Source organism: Trichoderma citrinoviride (genome assembly GCF_003025115.1).
Source record: "Trichoderma citrinoviride strain TUCIM 6016 unplaced genomic scaffold BBK36scaffold_4, whole genome shotgun sequence".
NCBI lineage: Eukaryota > Fungi > Ascomycota > Sordariomycetes > Hypocreales > Hypocreaceae > Trichoderma > Trichoderma citrinoviride.
In genome coordinates, this window is record NW_020194712.1 from 609857 (window position 1) to 629408 (window position 19552).

General features: G+C 55.7%; 6 protein-coding genes across 6 annotated transcripts; 3 read left to right on the plus strand and 3 right to left on the minus strand.

Moving 5' to 3' along the window:
• Positions 1 to 429: 429 nt before the first annotated feature.
• BBK36DRAFT_1167256 (UPF0220-domain-containing protein) lies at positions 430 to 1124 on the minus strand (the record flags this gene model as incomplete). The annotated part of the gene is made up of 3 exons (XM_024895024.1): positions 430 to 493; positions 576 to 934; positions 1032 to 1124. The coding sequence occupies 3 exons, from the start codon at positions 1122 to 1124 to the stop codon at positions 430 to 432; spliced, it is 516 nt and encodes a 171-aa protein (XP_024751285.1).
• A 1814-nt stretch (positions 1125 to 2938) lies between these two features.
• Positions 2939 to 3429, plus strand: BBK36DRAFT_1134784 (hypothetical protein). Its single transcript, XM_024892421.1, has one exon. The coding sequence runs from the start codon at positions 2981 to 2983 to the stop codon at positions 3419 to 3421; it is 441 nt and encodes a 146-aa protein (XP_024751286.1). The 5' UTR covers positions 2939 to 2980; the 3' UTR covers positions 3422 to 3429.
• An 804-nt stretch (positions 3430 to 4233) lies between these two features.
• BBK36DRAFT_1194419 (P-loop containing nucleoside triphosphate hydrolase protein) lies at positions 4234 to 8962 on the minus strand (the record flags this gene model as incomplete). The annotated part of the gene is made up of 3 exons (XM_024896854.1): positions 8383 to 8962; positions 6629 to 8310; positions 4234 to 6559 (listed from the first exon to the last, which is right to left on the minus strand). The coding sequence occupies exons 1-3, from the start codon at positions 8791 to 8793 to the stop codon at positions 4234 to 4236; spliced, it is 4419 nt and encodes a 1472-aa protein (XP_024751287.1). The 5' UTR covers positions 8794 to 8962.
• Positions 8963 to 10887: 1925 nt separating this feature from the next.
• On the plus strand, positions 10888 to 13600 carry BBK36DRAFT_1194429 (hypothetical protein; the record flags this gene model as incomplete). Its single annotated transcript, XM_024896855.1, has 3 exons — positions 10888 to 11343; positions 11418 to 11570; positions 12773 to 13600. 3 exons carry the CDS (start codon positions 10888 to 10890, stop codon positions 13598 to 13600), a joined length of 1437 nt encoding a protein of 478 aa, XP_024751288.1.
• A 656-nt stretch (positions 13601 to 14256) lies between these two features.
• Positions 14257 to 15868, minus strand: BBK36DRAFT_1114669 (pseudouridine synthase; the record flags this gene model as incomplete). The annotated part of the gene is made up of 3 exons (XM_024890058.1): positions 14257 to 14349; positions 14446 to 15704; positions 15805 to 15868. 3 exons carry the CDS (start codon positions 15866 to 15868, stop codon positions 14257 to 14259), a joined length of 1416 nt encoding a protein of 471 aa, XP_024751289.1.
• Positions 15869 to 16996: 1128 nt separating this feature from the next.
• On the plus strand, positions 16997 to 19453 carry BBK36DRAFT_1194437 (hypothetical protein; the record flags this gene model as incomplete). Its single annotated transcript, XM_024896856.1, has 4 exons — positions 16997 to 17261; positions 17312 to 17592; positions 17860 to 19049; positions 19342 to 19453. 4 exons carry the CDS (start codon positions 16997 to 16999, stop codon positions 19451 to 19453), a joined length of 1848 nt encoding a protein of 615 aa, XP_024751290.1.
• Positions 19454 to 19552: the final 99 nt, after the last annotated feature.

Genomic DNA, 19552 nt, shown 5'->3' on the forward strand with positions numbered 1-19552 from the left:
TGCGGGTTTATACAGCTCGAATGAGCCTCACTCAGGTTGTCTTTCGACGAGCACAGCACGCGACGATTTCGCTTCCCGGGGTTTGATGCAGCATACATATATATCGATAATGGTTTCGTTACAGAAGAAAATGGAAGTGTCAGCAACATCGGCTTCTGTCGCACTAGAGACGCATGGCCAAAGTTCAATTCATACATCAGCTGATCGTTGCGACTCGTCCAAGAAACAGAGGCTTGAATCATCACCAACTGACGTGCTTTGATAGGAGAAAAGAAAACGTGCAAGCATTTGCGCGCGTGTGCTAAAGGACAAAACATCAAGTCAGAGAAAAGCCAGACCGTCCCCAAGAGTCCCAAGTTACGCCCGTGATCCAAAGACATACGCCGACACTCGCTCCCCTCTTTTGCGCGCAGTACAAGGTTCAGTCAGTTACAGTGAGAGGTTGTAGGAGTACTCATCCTCCATGTTCTGGCTAATCCACAGGACGACAGAGCTGGAAACACGGTAGCGGGTTAGCTATCACAACTCTCCCATGCATGGGTGGATAAGAATATGGTGGGACAGTGTCAACATACCTGCAGCCTACCAGGGCGTTGCTGACGAGGTTCTCAATTCCCATACTCAGGGCCGGCATGCCGACGCCAGGAACGACAAACTTGAGCACAAAGACGGTGACACCTCCGGCCATGCCGCCAGCGAGGGCCGCGAATCCCAGGAACAAGACGACGCGCGCCTTCCATGCGACACCAGATCCGCTATAGCTGAAAGAGTCGGCGCTAAGGCGCTGCTTCTCGACCGAGTTGATGATGAGCATGCCGAGGCTGGAGAAGATGAGCGGCAGCCAGTCGACGAATTTGACGTGGACGTTGGATCCGTTCTTGGCCGACTTGGACCAGACGGCGGAGTCGAGCATGACATAGAAGGCGAGGGAGAACTTGCGAAAAGGAGCGCATACGTCAGCCGGGGGTTATTATAATCGAGAGGGGCACGGGAAAATGTCAAGATGGCGGTAGATGTGGAGGCGAACTCACCAGAGCTCCGGCACCGTAGACGCCAGCGTTCCGGGCCCAGATGCTGTTGAGCCACTCGGGCTTCCTGAACTTCCAGAGGCGCTCCTCCTCCATGATTGTCGGTCGAGACGCGGCGAGGGTCGAGGGTCGTAGAGTATAGATGAAGTGCTCGGAGGGGAAGCGCAAGAATAAGAAGAGCCGGCCGAGAGGTGTAGTTTGGCGTTAGTAGGCTGAGGGTCGAAGGTTGAAGGGTTGGAGAGGTCTTTTGGTTCGGTCGGCTTGGTGATGACGCTCTGCGGAGCGCTTGGATCTGGCGGTAGCGCAGAGGCTAGACTAGAGGCTGAGCCAACGTCAGAGTCACGTGCGCCGGCCTGGATATGAGACGGAGCATGAGGCCGTTGAAGACGGTGATATTCAGCATATCGAACGGGCCTCAACTATAAGAAATTCTTTTGTCTTGCTAAAGAAAAAAAAAGAAAAAAGCGCTCTATCAGTATATACCTAGTTTACCTTTCAGAATACTTGAAAAGTTTGTCGCTCATTGAGATTTGGATGACTCTCCAAGACTCTAAGAAGCTTCCTTCTTGGTCAGTGTGGAGATGCAATACGAGGCTTTCGTACAGAGACGGGACGTTATGGACTGGGACAAGTGCAGCAGGTGCGTTTTGTATGCGCAACACAAGGCGGATCTCAGAGCAATTCGGCGACAGGCTGTATATAGCATTGCTGCCAATCTATTGAGTCGAGTGAAGGTTGTACTTTAACAGGTACTTTTAGTAGGCAGTACCTAAGGTATATACTTCAGATTCAACTCCTGACAAGCACAGTTCAAAAACATTAAACGCACCGTCCAACACCCGCTAATCCCTCAATACGAGCTCCCCTTCAGCGCCGCCCTCAGCCTATCCCGCCCTGTAACCTCCCCCCATTGGCGCTGACATTCCAACCTACGCCCGTACAGTGCGCCATATGTGCTGACTGACTTGCCCTCCCAGCCGCCTAACAAGCTTTCCAGCGACTGTTGGCCGGGCTGCTGGCCTAAAAGGAGTTTCAAAACACCAAAACGGGCGCAGCCTCTGCATCTCCCCCCGTCTTTCTCACATTCATCTCCGCTCCAGCAACTCCTCGCCATCTCTGGGGCCCCGCGTTCGCTTGCACGCATCGCATTGATCGCGCTTGATTTTTCTTTCATGCAATAAGTCATTCGTTCGCCTGCGACACCCGTTCCGACGGTCAATGCTGGTTTCGCTCAGCTCGTGAAATTCGTCCGCTTTCGTCTTCGTTTCGGTCTTGAGCAAAAAGCGACGCTTACTTCCGACACCAACGACCTTCTCTTCCACACTCGTTTCGATTCCGCTTCATCGCATCGCAGCGCTCAGCTCGACACCCTGCTATTGCGCCCTCGTTCGACGACCTAGGATACGAAACCACACATCGATCCTGCTTGACCTCGGCAGCCAACCATGCGGGCCTCCAACTTCCTCTCGACGCTGGCAGCAGTCGCTGTCCTGGCCTCTCCCGTCCTGGCCCAGAACAATAACAACATCAGGGCTGCTGCCCCTTCGAAAACAACATCAAACAGCGCCGCCTCCACGGACGACGACTCAGGCCCGACCGGCCTCCCGAGCCTGACCCGCGGCGGCTCCGTCCCGACATATCCTCCCCCGACCGTGCCGCCGACCAAGAACGCGCCCTTCATGCAGCACTCCAACGCCCCCGACGGCACCGTCTTCATCGCCGTGGGCGCCATCCTCGGCGCCTTTGGCCTCGGCGTCCTGGCCTGGCGCATCATCGTCAGCTTCCTGCTCCACCGGTCCGTCCGCCGCGCCGCCCTCGCCCAGCACGAGGCCAACAGCAAGACGGGCTTCCCGGCTCCTCCCGCGCCCTTCTACAAGTACTCCGACCAGGCCTCTCCGGCGCCTCCTCCCGCTGGCAGCGGCCGCGGCGTCCGCCGCACCAACCGAAACACCATGACGCCCTCCGCCGCCCCCAGCCAGTCCAACCTGTTCTTCTCGCCCACCGCCGCCGGCTCCAACAACGTCCCCGGCGGCCGCGGCTCGACCTTTTTGCCGTCCGGCTTCTACGCCGCCGGAAACTCGTCGCCCGGCGGCGGCGGCCAGCAGGGCCCTTCCATCAGCCTGACGAACCTGCGGCCGGACTCGATGGGCTACCCCAACGGCTCGAGGGGCTCGCTCATGGGGCCCTCGCCCCCGGACTCTCCGCACTTTTCGCCGCGGAGGGACATGAGCAGCAGCTCCGTCAACCTCAACAACGCCCGCCAGCCGGGCCAGCGGGCTCCCAGCGCTTACCTCGAAGACTTGCTCGCTGACGAGCCCGGAAGCCTTCCCCCGCCCCAGATGCCGCCTAGCACTGGTCCGAGGGGCGGTGATAGTCCTCGGCGGCGATATTAAATCTGGATTTTCTTCTGAAGAAATGTTTCTTTTGATATCTTCTCTCTGGTGGCGTGTATTTTGTTCCCTTTTGCTATTGCTATCAATTTCACGCACGCGATTAGGGTGGTTCTTCCAAAGATTTAGGGGGGTTTTTATGGCGTCAAATGATGAGCAGTGTATGAATTTTTAACTATTACTTTACTTCATTTCTACCGCCTTGTTCACTCGGCTATCAGCCTTTAAAGAAACTTGCATGTCCAAGTTGACGTACAAGGGGAGGCTGCAAGATCTCCTCTACAGTAATCGTACGGGTTGGCATTGCGTGGCTATGTGACCCCTTCTGTAATAATATTTGCTCTGGGGGAAGTAATGGCCCTTCGAGAATACCTTATAGTTTGATAACGCGTCGTCTTCTGAGGTTGTAATAGCGAGTTGTAAGGGCTTCAATCTTGGTATTCACGCCTTTTGGAGCTACTAGTCTGAAAGATGGTAACTGGCATGCCCGTGAAGGGTTTAGATATCGAAATTGTATTCGATGAGGTCTATCTTCTGCCTCCCAACCATGCATGCAGAGGCAGTACTATCACTGTTCCCAACCTTTGCCCTTTCCCCCCGTCTATTAGGTATAGGTATGAATAAAACACAATAAACTCGTAAAACCATATGATTCATTGTAGGCTTGAACTTTTTGTAGGATTGCTTCAAACGAGCCACCCCTCATTTTGACGATAATGATCAATCATCATATCCAAAGAGGGGAGGCATCATTCAAAACAAGAAATGGGGGAGAAAAAAAGGGGGGGTATATATCATCAGAAGATTCTTTTTGCTCATGAGCTGGTAGCAGCGGCAGCATCCAGCTGGTCCAGCTCCAGCTTCGCACTCGCGATATCCTCCACGCGAATGCCGCTCCTGTCGCACATGCCCCGGAAGATGCCGTCCTCCTTCTTCCACAGCTCCAGGGGGGTGTCCAGCTCGGCGATGCGGCCGGCGTCCATGACGCAGATGCGGTCGTAGCCGATGATGGTGCGGAGACGATGGGCAATGCAGAGCAGGGTCTTGCCCTTGAAGCCGGTGGCCATGGTCCGCTGGATCTTGTCGTCCGTCTCCATGTCGACGCTGGACGTGGCCTCGTCACAGACGATGATTCGAGAGCCACGCACGAGGGCGCGAGCAAGAGCCATGAGCTGACGCTGGCCGAGGGAAAAGTTGAGTCCGTCTTCTTCAACGGTGCTGTCGAGATGAATGCGCGAGGGATCCGTCTTGCGGTCTTCCATGTTGGCGTCTGCAGGCACGAGATCGGCCTGTCGAAGAGCTGACCAGAGCTCCAAATCCGTGTGCTCGTTGAAGGGATCGAGATTGCTGCGAACAGTACCCTGGAAGAGCGTTGGGTCTTGAGGAATAATAGCGAGACGGGACCGTAGGTCAAACAAGCCGATGGTGGCAATGTTGACGCCGTCAATAGTGATGGAACCTCCCGAGATCTCGACGAGACGGAACAGAGTGCTCATGATGGAGCTCTTTCCAGCACCAGTGCGACCGACAATACCAATGCGCTCTCCGCCCCTGATGTGGATGGACAGGCCCTTGAGCACAAGCGGCAGATTCTCTCGGTAGCGCATCTCGACGTTGTCAAAGATAATCTCTCCCTTTTCGGGCCAAGTCGGGCGAACATCAATAGTGTGGAGGGGAGCCTCCTCTTCGAGCTCGTTGCCATAGTATCGGAGACGTTCGACCGCGTTCATGCCGTTCTCGACTTCGGCCAACTGGCGGATAGAGAACTGCAGCATCTGCACGATGGACAGAATGTAACTGAGGACCAGACCGCCGATGGAAGGGTTGACGCTGAATCGTGAAGTGACAACAAGGATACCGACGGTGAACACGAGGAGGTTACCAATCAGATCCAGCCGAAGAGAGAGCCATCGCTGATTGGAAAAGGTGAGAAAGTAAGCGCCATTCATCTCGTCAATCGCGTCGCGAAGATCCTTGATGAATCGGGACTTGAGCCCGTAAGCACGGATCGAAGCCACACCCGTAAGACCCTCGCCAAACTTGGCAAAGACGGTAGATCGGAGGACCGACTCGAACCGCTTGACCTCTCGGGCCGACGCGCGATAGTACGACGCGGCGCCGATGAACAGGAAGTACAGAGGCACAAGGGCAATGGCGAAGTAGTGGAAGTAGGCAATGATGAGGGCAAACACGGCAGTGCACATGCAGAGCGTGAAGAAGTACATCCGAATGGCGTCCGTCAGGTTGTTGTCCATGACGTCGACATCACGGGAGAAGCGGTTGGTGATGCGGCCCAGCGGCGTCGTGTCGAAGAAGGACATGGGCGCACGCAAGACTCGGAACATTGCTTCGCGGAGCATCACCTTACTGGAGGTCGTTCCCAGAATAGACAGCATGACGGAGAAGAGGAACATGAGTATGGCCTGGAGAGCACCGAGTCCGGCGTAGATGCCGATGTACTGGCCCGTCGACAGTCCAAACTTGTCCGAGGTCCAGTACGAGAGCCACAAGCTGGTCATGATGTTGGCACCTTGCGAACAAATAAGGATGAAGATGACCAGCGGGGCGTTCAACAGAGTACCGGAGGCGCGGACATATGCGCCATACACGGACCAAGGCACGCTGGAGTTGGCCTTTTCTTCCTGCTGCATGAGAGCCGCGCCCTTCTTGTTCTTCTTGTTCTTGCGAGCCTCGGCGGTCTCACTCAGCGTCAGCTGCTTGAGCTTGTCGTCGTCTTCCTCTTCGTCCTCCTCCTTCTTTTCAACAGCAGTCGTCTCCATCAGGTCCTGGAAGCCCTTGTGATCCCGCATCAGATTCTCGAATGTGTCGATGGCTTGAATCTTGCCGCCATCCATCCAGACAATCCTGTCACAACGAGAAAGAACCCAGAGCTGGTGAGTAGCGAGGATGCGGCACTTGTCCTTGAGGAGGCCCAAGATGGCATTGTCGAAGATGTGGCGACCAACATGAGCGTCGACGGCACTGAGAGGATCATCCATGAGAACAATGTCGGCGTTAAAGTAGATGGCTCGTGCAATATTGAGACGCTGCTTCTGACCACCGGAGATTGTGATACCGCGTTCACCGATTTCAGTCAGATCGCCATTAGGGAGCATGTCAAGATCAGGTTGAAGGGCACAACTGTCAAGATGTTCGGTTAGTTTTCATATTTGACAGCGAAAGGGGGGATGGGAGGGGTCGCAAACTCACGCTCGAATAACTTCCTTATACCAGTCCTGGTCCATATCTTTGCCAAAGATGATGTTGTTCTGCAATGAAGTGTTCTGAATCCATGCATACTGAGGGCAGAAAGCTCTGGATGCGCCAAAGATGACTTCACCACTTGTCTTGCGCATGTCGCCGGCCAGGGCAGCAAGCAAAGAACTCTTGCCACTACCGACAGTGCCAATGACAGCAATCAGCTCGTTCCGACCAGCCTCCAGATTCAGATCATGCAGCTTGAAGGGTTCTCGCTCCTCCACAAGAGTACTGGAGTCATCACCAGATGTAGATGGGGCAGTCTCCTTTGGAGCCTCGGGCTTCTTGGCACCCTTTTTGGCCTTGGCATCAGGCTTGTCGGCCTCCTTGGTAGGGGTTCTCTCCCAAGTAAAGGAGGCATGTTTGAGTTCAATGGCATGCTCTGCCTCAGGATCAAAGACAACGTCCTCTTCTTGTTCTTCTTCAAGCAGGAATTGCTCGACCCGCTGTAGAGAGGACCAGGCGTCAATCACCTGACCAAGAACAAGGGGCAGCAGGTTGAGAGGGATTCGAAGACCATTGAACAGAGCCAGCGAAGAGAAGATCTCGGCTGGTGCCAGGCCGTGGTTGGTCAGGGAGTAAGTGATGAAAGCCAGCATCGACGCAAAGATGGGCATGGACATGCTGACAGCATTGATCGCATTGCGGATGGCGAGCAGGACCTGGATGGAGTAGATTTCCTTGGAGCGAATCTCGGCCAGACGGTCGATGAATGCCTTCTCCCAGCCAAAGTACTTGACGAATCGGACAGACTGTAGAATCTCCTGGGTGAGCGACACTCTCTGGTCGGTAATCTTGTTAATGGCCTTTCTTCGGCGAAGCAGGGATTGGATAGCTCTGGTAATGAGCGGAACACCGATGACGAGCAGTCCAAAGCCGGCCAGGGCGCTGTACGTCAGGTTGATTAAGAGCAGGACCAGTGTGATGATGCAAGCGACAGGAGAAGTCCAGGTCATGTGTAGGAGGGCCGAGGCTTGATCAACGCGGTAGGTGTCGACGCTCATCAAGTTCGTGATGCGTCCATTGCCCCAGCCCAAGCCATCTTGTCCCGGGGCCCCCTTGCCTCCCTTCTTCTTGTCCTTCTCGCTGTCCTTGCCCTTGCCCTTGCCCTTGCCATCCTCCTCTTGTTCGTTCGCCTCGGGCGTCGTAGCCTCCTTGACGCCGCCAGCCTTGGCACGACCTGATATCACCATTGACTTCTCGTAGATCATGCTGATTAGGACGGCACGGCTCTGGCCTCCCATCATCATGCCTCGGTAGATGAAGTGGCTGATGCACACGCTCTGCACGATCTGCATAAGGGTAACGCCAATCGCCAAACCGAGACCACGTCCGATGTGAGGAGCAGGAGAGTGGCTGATACGAGCCACGTAGGCATCGGTTGCAAACTGGATGAGGTAACGAAGGATAAACGGAGAGAGAACCTGCATGATCGTTGCGATGAGAGAGCAGACACCACCGAGCCAGAATTCGAATTTGAAGCTTTCGTGCAAGGCGCCAAGCAGAGGTCGCTTTGAGCCATTCTTAACCCGTCTCTGGAAGGCCTCCCTCACCCTGAGGGTCATAGGCTCTGCTGCTCTGTCCGGGTTGACGAGCCAGATGTCCTGTTTGTCCAGCTGGCGCTTATATCCCGTCTGTGGAACATGTTCTGGTTAGCTCTCACAGTCCCGCAGCTTACATCGATCCGATCAGGGTCACAATCTCACCGTCATGAGAGGGTTCATCCAGTAAAAGGTGAGTTTGCTGAAGAAACCGGCCTGGTACTCACGGGAGACTATACGCTCCTTGGGAATCTCGGGTATGCCACCCCAGCGCATGGGGTTGAGCCGCTTGTACCAGCGCAGCTTGGGTTGTTGCACCGCCGCTGTGGTAGCTACACTGGCATCAGTCGCATGGCTTTTGGTTGCTCCCAGCGCCTCCTTGGGTGAGTCATCGTCCTGGTCGGACCTGGGATCGACTCTTTCGATCCCATCGTCGTCCTTCTCGCTCACGTGGGCGGCCTTTTCATTTTCGTATTCATCGTTGGCCTCTTCGGACGCGGATTGAATGCTGATCGCACTGCTCTCTGGAACAGCTATCGCCGCCTGTGTCTCTTTCTCGGCCCCGGGGTCTGCCATAACTATGGGAGACCTCGGCGTGATGCCCCAGGTCGCGGCCGCTTACACTAGAGGCAGAAGATGATGATGTCTCGCCCAGCAGAGCGGGTGGCGCCACGGGGATCTTCTAGTCGACTGTGGAGTCTGCCAGGGAAAGAGTCTTGGCTCTGAGGTTTCCGGTTAAACAAGATACAGCGTCGAAGCACTCTCAGGTGTACTGCCCGGAGATGTGCGGCCGTTGCTCAAAGAGAAGCAACAAAGAGATAAACGGATCAGATTCCACACAACAGAGGCAACAGACCCGACAGAGGCAATCTGATCTGAGCTGGCGGGCAAAGAGTCAACGCAACCGGGGCAGCAAACGGTTATAAAGGAGCGGAGCGATAGCTCGCCATCCATGCATGTCCAGTGGATATTGACGAGCAACCAGCCCGTATTTCGTACGGCGAATTCTTAGTTCCCGTTTGTAAAACTACAGAGACAGGGTTTAGGCAATGCATGGGAGCAAGGACACAAAACCCGTTTCTGGATCCCGCTCCACATGGCTTCCAGCATCAAGTGCGCCGAGATCAAAAGAGCAAGGGGGGCGACATCCAACAACTGGGCTAAACAAGCAGGTCGGCGTTCTGAAATCCGGTGCCTGCGTAGGCCAACTTGACCAATTGACTTCTACTGGAACTGGTGGTGGTGGTGGTGGTGGGTGGCGCACACCTGCTAGAGGAGAAGCAGCAGAGTTGCCAGTCGGCGAATCGCAAAAGACCAGTTTGCAAAAGGGCGCCCGACTGGTATGGTTCCAATTGGCTGCGTTGAGGACCAAGGCAGCCATGATGAATCATGTCGTATCAGTCGACGACGTTCCGCAAACGAACACCATCAGTCCTGGGCCCCATGTTGGGTAGAATATTTTGGTAAATCCCGAAGCTGAGATCCCATGCTGAGCCGTAAGGCAAGATCGAATCGTAAACGACTCCATCACGCATCCTGCAGTATGTATCAACGGTGGCAACCCGTCAATAGGGGTTCGATGCCGATGTTCCGTACGCACTTCTTCACCGTCTTGTGAGGCCGGGCGAATCCTTCGGAAATGGACCAGAATGTGCAGATGCTGCCGGCATTCGACGCAAGTCGCACGACAGTGGTGGACGTCAGAGAAAGCTGGCTAGCGGTGCCGACGCGGTGCCGTAAGTCCAGGAGGCTGGCCCGGAGATAATAGCTTTCGGGGCACTTTTGCAGCCTTTGCAGCCTCTGCATGCCGCTATGCCCCAAAAGATGCTGTTCTCATGGGCACGACAATGACGGGATCCGCGACTCAGATCGGACTCCGTACCCGTAGGCGTCCACCTTAGCGCGCCGGGGCTGTCCCCAAGCGTCGATGGCTGAACGCCAACTGGCCTTCAGTTTGTAAGCAGCGAGACGCATCCAGAGGAACGGGAACGGGGTTCGCCAACTCCGGCCGTTGCGTCGACAGATCAGATGCCTTTGTAATGGGGAGATTCCAGGCAGCGCTTCGTTCGCACTCGCTAATATTACCCAGCCAAGCACTGGCAGGAGCTGTGAACTGGATGTTTGCTCGACAAATCGGGCTGCTGCCGCGCGCGGATGGATGGGTCAGAAATTCCCGTGAGTCAGCCGGAATATGCCTGTACGGCTCCCTGCAAGCTGTCAGACATACGCGCTCAGATGGAGCATCATGGGTTCTGAGATGCTTCACCGAGTTCTTCTGTGTGGTTGCGTGTAACTCGTGTGGACTGCTCGTACTCGTATATTGATGGCTGAAGCACTTCGTACCTGTACTCGAGGACTGATAGTTGTACTCTGCACAGTGCCAGACGAGTCCCAGGATACACAGAACAAGGGCTCCGTCTCGCAAGACGCAGATTCGTCTCCGTTTGCTTCGCAAGTTCTTGCTCCGCTTGCCGCCCTGCCAGCCCACCTCGGGCCCGAGAGCGGATGAAGTGCGGATGACGCTGTCCGGCGCTGAAGCTCTTGGTGGGCACCCGAGCACACGTGACTCTTATCACGATAAGCCTTTTCCTTGGTGCTGTCGATGGGTGATTTTTTGTATGAAGCTCTTTCGTCCTCTGTGTACCTCATCTGATGCTCGCTCTGACCTCGATGGCGACCGACAGCATTCCTTCTCTCGCCATTCCCGGCACAGTCCTGGGCCCTACCAGCAGATACGCCCCTGGCCCGGGCACGCACATCTTTGGAGGCAACGTTGTGTCCTCGCTGCTGGGCAACGTCTCCGTCACAGCTCCGGCCAAGGCTCCGGGCCCGGTCAAGCGATTGAACAAGATCACGGCTCCCACTGCCGAAGAACTGTCGACCATTTCTGTAGTCAGACGCGGGCGCAAACGAGAGGTCCTGCCAGATGTCGGCAACATCGTCTTGGCGCGCGTGGTGCGTCTCATGCCGAAGCAGGCCATCGTAGTCATCCAGCAGGTCGGCAGCACGGTTCTCCAGACAGAGTGGCAGGGCGTGATACGGGTGCAGGACGTGAGGGCAACGGAGCAAGACAAGGTCAAGATTCACGAGTCATTCAAGCCTGGCGATATTGTTCGGGCTCAGGTGGTAAGCTTACCCTGTCCCTATCTGGACTACTGACAGAGAGGCAGTATCTGCAGAGACTAACACAACTCAATCAGATTTCCTTGGGCGACCAAGCCAACTACTATCTCTCAACGGCAGCAAACGAGCTCGGCGTCATCATGGCCACCAGTGATGCTGGCAATGATATGGTTCCCATCAGCTGGAAAGAATTCAGGGATCCCGAGACGGGGGTTAGCGAGCCGCGAAAAGTGGCCAAGCCAAGCTGAAGTTCCTGCTGCCTACGAGATATTGAAGCTCAAATCGTCCACCCTTGCATCCACCAACGCTTCTGGAGCTGCAAGATTGCAAGAGCAACACAGGTCGGCGTGGTCATTTCACACGCGCACGCATCTAAGTATATACTCATTCTCACGCACACACTGGTAACTTGTGCCGAACTCGGGCAAGGGACGGGGATGGCTCAGTCACGAGGCAAAGTAACATCAAGTACGCCGACGGGTCACTGCTTGGAACTCAGATGCCCGTATACCGCAACGGACCGCAATCAAACGGAGCGATGGACGACGACGGCAAACCAAGGCGACGGAGCATGTGTTGTTGGAACTCCGTATAATAGCCGAACCAGGTCGATATACTACTATTATAGCTGTTAGCGCGCCGTTTGTGACGCTCTACAACGGGACGGCCTACTGTACGAAGGTGGAGGGAGGGAGAGGCTTGTGCCTGACTAGAGCCTGAGATAGCAGCTTGTGCCTGGATATTGCCGCATCTATCCGCTGCTGCGGGTTTGGAGCTTTTTAGAGGAGCCTGAAGATATACTCGTTTGTATAGACACTTGACTCTCAACTTGTTCATATCGATCACTTGTAACAATAATAGTCGCGAGCACGTCTTACCCATTCTCCTGCATTCTTCATACGACATTCGTGTCTAAATATAGCACCAATCCCCCGTGAGGCTTGTCCAATGTCAGATGGCCATTTGGATCCAGCTCCTCGGGCAGCCACACAGACCATCTCAGCCCAGCTCGATCATTTAACCTGATCGAAATAAAACACTGCCCAGCCCTGAAGAAGCGGACCAAGCCGCTGTCACTGCCCCCTGTTCCTGTTTGCACAGGCCCTCTCTTCCAGGGCATCCGTACCGGGCACTTTTCTCCCTTGAAGGTCCCCTGTTAAGGCAAACTCCACCTACACGCGACATTCCTCAGCGCCGCCCCGCCACCTTTTTTGCCCTTTCTTCGACTTCTTGGCTGGAGATATCAATCAGTGTTGTCATAAGCTGTCATACCAGCAGCTTTGCTTGGGGTGTTCTTGATGGGCGCGAGTCCCGCCTCTTCAACCTCATTATTTACGCACTTGAACCGGGAGCCCTGAACCATCAACCAGGTTCGTCCATCGGCTTTCCTGGAGCCTGGCTGGAATTCCTGACCATCGTCAGCAGCTCACAGTCGCAAAAAACAGCCATGTCGTCCACAATGGTCGTCACGGCCGCCTCCAAGACGACATCCCTCTTCGTCGACCCCAGCCCGTCATGCTGCCCCAGCTGCGGCTTCGTCATCCCCCCGCCGCAGAACGAGCCGCCGTCGACGCAGCTCCTCGACGCCCAGGCCCGCATCGCCGAGCTCGAGTCCCAGGTCTTCCAGCTCAACCAAAAGGCCCAGGCCGCCGTCGACCGCTGGACAGAGTACGAGGCCGAGCTGGCCAAGCTACGCGCCAAGCTCGCCTCGTCGCCCCCGTCAGGCTCGTCGACGCCCGAGCCCGCCCACAGCCAGAGCCCCTCCCGCTCGTCCTTCTTCCAGGCCGGCGCGACACGCATCTCCGCCCTCATGTACTCGCGCCGATCCCAGCCCGCCAGCCCGCCGCCGTCGGCATCATCCAAGCCCATGCCTAAACCCCCCGTGACGCCGCCGCCGCCGCCGGCGGCAACGGCGACGACGATGAGGACCCCCGGCCGCACGGCGGAGGACCTGCTCGAGGCCCTCAACAAAGAACAGACGCTGCGGAGGGCGGCAGAGGGCCGGCTCAACGCGACGAACAGAGAGGTCGAGGAGCTGAGCGTCACGCTCTTTGAGCAGGCCAACGAGATGGTGGCCACGGAGCGCCGCGCCCGCGCCGTCCTCGAGCAGCGGATATCCGAGCTGGAGAAGCGGGACGCGGAGAAGAAGAGGAGGCTGGACAAGCTGGAGCTGGCCATGAACCGCATCGAAAAGGTCAAGGTGCTGCTGCAGGAGGGGTACGACGCGGCGGCTCTGTCGCTGGCGTCTGAGAAGATCTGAATGAAGTTTTATGAAATGGGAAACTGGCGAGGACGGAAATGCTATACAGGGACTAATTGGTTTGGTTATTGAATTTCAAGGGGGGTTTGGCTACGGGGATATCTATACATTGGAACTGGAAGCGCAGGAATCTTTCATTTTTGGCTTCTATTTGGTCCCTCTACTCCTCTACTTAACTTTCCTTTGTTTGGCGAACAGGCTCAGGTGCAGGAAATGGGTTGGATGGAATTTGTCCTGGCCTGGTTTTTGGCCTCTTTTCTTTTGAGATCATTGGCGTCTTTGGTTTTCCGCAGACTGCGAGAAGGGGGAGTCCGGAGCATGAATAGCCAAGAGCTTTGTTGGTCAGGGAAATACAGCCCGATTGAGAAACTGTCATCTTCATTGAAGTACGGCAAGAGACTACACTTGTCCATAACATCTGATTTGCGCTTCTAAATGAACATCATTGTCCCCAGGACGTAGTCTGTATGCCATCATGGGTCTACCTGCTACCTAGGTAGTATGTGTGTCCTTGCCCTCGTAAGCCTCAAGGACTCTGCGTCATGGTATCGCAACGCCACCATCTTTCCTCTCCCCTCCTATCCGCAGAAAAAGGTTTGGAAAAAAAAAAGTGCTGTAGTAGATTGCCCAAATATAGTATATATAATTCTTAATTTTTAATCATCAAAGCCGTTCCAAGACTTTTCGTCGTCAGACTTGGTCGGCGTCTTGGTACCGTTTGTCTGTCGCGATGGCTTCTCTCCGTTGCCCTTTGCCTGGATCTTGCGTGCCGGAGACGTTGCTCGATCTACAGACGGTGACCTTGATCGTTTCTCTGATCGAGTAGCGGCAACGGGCGATGCAACTGGGCTGGTGCTCTTCTTCTCTTGCCTCTTCTGCGCTTCGGCTTTCTCGGTAGCTTGGTTCGTCGCCTTGAAAGCTGCCTTGGGGCCAGGCCAGTTTCCTTCGGGCTCTCCATTCCAACGTGCGAGCATGTCGGCGACCTTGGGACCCCAGACTTCTTCTCCCTTGGCCAAGTCATCGTATTCGAGACAGTTTGTCCCGCCGATGGTAAAGTCGCTCTGGCGAACACGGGCAAGCTCTGCCATGAGGCCCGCAGATCCCAGCTTGGTGCCAAGATCGTGGCAGAAGCTTCGGACGTAGAAGCCCGACGTCACCTTGAGCCGAATCCTGGCGGCAGGGGGCCCTTCGTCGCTCCACGGCGGAGGGGTGCTTTCGTCGGGTGTCGGAGGGACGAGGTTCTTGCCCTTGCTGGAGTAGACGGGCTGGGGCAGCTGGCCGAGAGCGCCGGACATCATGGCGGAGTGCTTGGACGGACGCTGTTTCTTGCGCGGGGCATCCTTGATGAGCTCGTCTTGCCGTTCTTCAAACCTGCGCTTGAAGGTCTCGTGCGCGGCGACCGCCTGGTCGTCTTGCTCCTTTTCTTCGGGCGTGAGCTTCCGCCCAGTCTCCTGCTGCTTCTTCACCCTCCAGACCTGCTCGGCAAGGTTGCGCTCGGCCGCCTCGGCCTCCTCTGTCGGCCAGCGATGATTGTGTGTCTTGGGCTCGTACCACTCCAGGAGCTCAACCTCCAACACCTCCACCTCTCTTCCCTCAATCTCCCTAGGGATAGGCTTCCCCTCGCGCGCGTATTCGTAGAGCGGCTTGCCATTCATCTTGAGCGCCGAGTACAAGGGCGGAATCTGGATCTGCTTTCCCTTGAATCCCTCCAGCTCCTTCTCCACCATCTCTCGAGTGATGTGGTCATATGGTCGCTTAGACAAGACACGGCCGACTCGGTCGTAGGTGTCGGTGCTTGCGCCGAAGAGGACAATGGTTTCGTACGTCTTGGTGCAGTCGAGGAACTGGGGCAGCAGCTTCGTGGCCGAACCGACGCCCAGGATCAACACGCCGGTGGCCAAAGGGTCCAGCGTGCCTCCGTGGCCGATCTTGACTTGTGATGCCTTCTTCTCGGCCTTGCGTCGCATGAACTGGCCACCTGATTCCTTAAGCCGGCGGGCTATTTCTGCTTCGATCATAGGCTTGAAGAGGGCGGAGGGGTTGAAGGCTTGTTGGCATTCTCGCACAACCTGGGCTGAGCTGAGGCCGCAAGGCTTGTTGATGGCTAAGGCAGCACGCATTATACGTTAGCAGCTCTTCACCACCGGCAGTCGCATTGAAAGGATGCCCGGAGGCTGGGCGTCGGGATAGGAAACAAGACCTACCAAAGACACCATCCCGGACGACGTCCGAAGCCATTGTCGCAAGTGCTTTTCCAATCCGTCGCATACGAGACCTGGGGTGGGTGAGGAAGTGAAAGACGAAGCGGTTTTGGAGAGGAGAGAAGGAGAAAAGAGAGGAAATGAAAATGAGAAAAGAAGGGAAGATGATGGATATGGGAGGGAAGCTGCAAATTGGTATGCAGTTCTCACCACGATCTCACTTTCACCTCCGACCATGAACCCGCGAGCGACGGGAAGAAAAAAAAAATTGACCTAGCGCAAAGATAAGAGATTGCGGCGGCGGAAGTACTCCTACATGATCACTTCCAGATTAGCGTTACAGTACATGAGATGCACAATTAAAGAAATGGTCTACCAAGTACAGAAGCCCCTCTCAAGTGCATTGAGGGTACAGGATACGGCGCGTTCTCCGCAGTCGACGGAACGACCGCTGACTTTGAATTCAGCTGCCTGTTTTTACATTTCCAGCCGAGAGATGCACACTTGGGTTTTGTTTCGAGTGAAAACAATCTCAAAATATGAGTTCAAGATCTGCTATTGTATTCCACAACAACGATGAGGTATCTGAGTAGCTGTGTTATTACAAATACTTCGTAAGACCTTCTCGTGTAAAGTGGTAGCCGTTGGTCCATCTTGGTGCAGTGGGGAAATGCCACAGCGCTGTGCTACAGCGGTTGAGCCGGTCTTTCAGGGCCCCTCCGCTGCTCATCCGCGCAGAAGCAGCCGCTGACCCCTCCGAGCCTCATCCGCGCCGCCCGTCAATCGCGAACCGACCGCTATGACGCCCATTAACGCGCTCCCTGATCGTGTCAATCCACGGGCTGCTTTTCGTGCTGCTGCAGGTGCTTTTCCAACTTCCGCATCTGCCATCCAACTGCGCCGACACGTCCAACAAACGCCCGGACCGACTCTTCAGATTCCTCTCACTCTTCAAGATTTCTCAAGATCAGAATCTGTTCTCCTCTTGAACCCAATCATCTGTTCGGCTGGCAATTCCTCTATTCGATTCCAAAGCTGCCATACAACCACCAACACCACCGAACCACCATCGCCGTCGAAGCTCTCAATCTCCCGCCGTCGCTCGTGTCCCAAATCCACATCTTTCTCCTAGTCCGGCACCTCCTTCCAAAGCTGCCTGGCCTCCTATGGGCTTCAATCCCTTCTGCGATCCATCATGAGCGGGCGCAGGCGAAGGGCCTCGACCTCGAGCGTCGAGACCGTCGACGGCGACAGGATTCGTTGGCTGCAGGAAACGTCGGTTGTCAGGTCACAGCCCAAGGATGTCTCCAAGGACCTCTATCCATGCTTTGAGCTGCGCGATGCGACTGTGTATGATATGAACGGCGAGTCGCTCGAGAACGCACTCAACGTCGTGGTGCGCGGCCCGTACATCGTGAGAGGCCATCTCATCATAGATGACCCCTCTCAGAAGTCACACCGTGAGTTGTCGCTTTCCGGGTCCACCAAGTAACCGTTCTGACAACTGCAGTCATCATGAAGGTACGGACATCTACGCCCATAGAGATTCGCCATTGCATCTCCTATTCGATCGGAGAAGACGACACGCGCCCTGTCGTATGGGTCCTGGGCCGAGGCGGTTGGTACGAGATCAACCCGTCGGAAGCATATCGATCCATCTTCAACAAGATGTGCGAGGCCACAACCATGTATTACAGCCTGGTGGATATATACACCTCCGACAAGTTCAGCAGAACGCCCGTGAGAGCCAACGCGAATTCTCTCGGGGCTCTACGGGAGGATTTTCTGCAGGTGAGCAGGACTCTCTTACACCGTTCAAAGCTCTCTCTACTGACAGGCAGCCTCCAGTATGCCATGAAAGTGGGCGACGGCGCAACGTTCAACGAGGTTGTGCAGCGGTGCGCTGAGCATGCCATCTTCTTCGTCTGCCAGTTCGGACAGGAGTCTCTCGACCTTATAGACTGGAAGCAAACCCCGTTCCATAGATGGTTTACGGCCCAGCATGCCGTAAGTGACTTCTGGTAGATCAGTGACTGCGGCGGCAGCTAACAGATGTAGGATGTGGTCCGGAAAACGGAGATGGCACTCAAAAACCCACGAAAACCAGTCAGTCCCGCGCGAGACATGGCGAGCCCGGCGCCAAGTTACAGGCTCTCAACCCGCAATACCAGGAGTCTCAGCACCGAGATTGATGCAGATGTGGTCCAGCTCTCGAAACGACCAAAGCCAAGCCCACAAACAGACGTGGCGAGCCCTGCCGCTGCTGCACAGAGACCAGCCATACCTACTCTTTCGGCCGAAGCTACAATGAGCCCTGCCGCAAATGACGAATCTCCCTTTGCCTCCGTTTTCAACGCAATAGAGAGTCTCTACGAAGAAAGGCGCGACAAGAAGAAAGGCATCACTCGCACAAATGCTGCCAACACCCTCTATTTCCACTACAAATTTCCCAACTATAAAGACGGCTCTCCTGGAAGCCATCGGGTTCCCGCCGAAGAGGTCTTGCACTACTATGCCGCCGCTTTGCTGCAGGCACTTGATAGGGAGAAGTACCAGCCACATGATCTCTACACTTACCTGGGGGAGCTGGCAGCAACACCGTTTGCGCCACGGGCCCTTAAGCCATCAGACTTCCCATACAAATTAGAGCCGCGCAAGACGATCGTGCGTGCGTCTAAGAAGGCATTATTAGGGTCCGGCGGCCCAGAATCATCACCGCGTGATGATGGCGCAGCAGGCTCCAGCGATCCGCCCCGATATGCTGGCAAGACGGTGATACGGCCTGGCCGGCAACCGGGTAAAACATCAGCACTGCGAATCTCTGCCTATAAGAAGCGGCCTTATGCTGAATTTGGTGACGAGAGTGAGCCGGACTCCGAGGCCTCTGGTGCGAAGCGGTCGCACCACTTTCCGGAGAGGGATGAGGAAGAAGAGGAGGAAGACATCTCGATGCTGGACTCGGCCGATGCAAGCGCGTCCAGGGATGCCGGTCTGGTCGTTCAGCCGCCATCGGAGGATGCAGAGCCGATCCAGATTGTGATACGCGCTGAGAAAATACCGTCCACCATCCCCCGCGGCCCTGATGATACCTGGAGCTGTGACCAGGATGGGTGCGACTACATTGTGCGAGGCGGGGATGCGCAAGCCTGTCAAGTCCGGATCCAGAGGCACTTTGAAGAACACGACGAACAGAGCAAGAGGCTCAACCTGGCGGTCACGGAGAGCACCCGCGGACACATGCCTATCAAGTACGCATACTTCCCACCCTTTCTGATTCTCGCTGAGATGCCCCCGGTGAATGAAACAACCAAGATGACCAGTCCTCCTCCTCCCGCTCGCACCTCCTACCCAAGCCCAGAACCAGACGATATACCACGTGGTTTACCAAATGGTCTCCCAGACGATCCTCCTCCTGATGCACCAGACGACGTACCAGATCTAAGTAGATCTGCCACGGCTTCATTCCGACAACTCGTCGCCCAGTTCCGCCGTCGTCCCCAGCCCGTGTCTGATAGAATACCCAGTCTAACACTTTTGCAGTCATCTTCTCGAGAAGCTCAAGCGAATGGGCGAAAAGGCGCCGCAGGACCAGCCGTCCCCGATCCAAGGGGGAGCGCTCCCGCCGGCGATCAAGAGGAAACTGATAGTATGACGCTGCGGCTCGACGACGACAGCGACGATGACGACGACTGCATCTTGGTTTCCAGTTCGAGGCGGTAAACTCGCACGATATAGCCGAGTTTGACCTGAT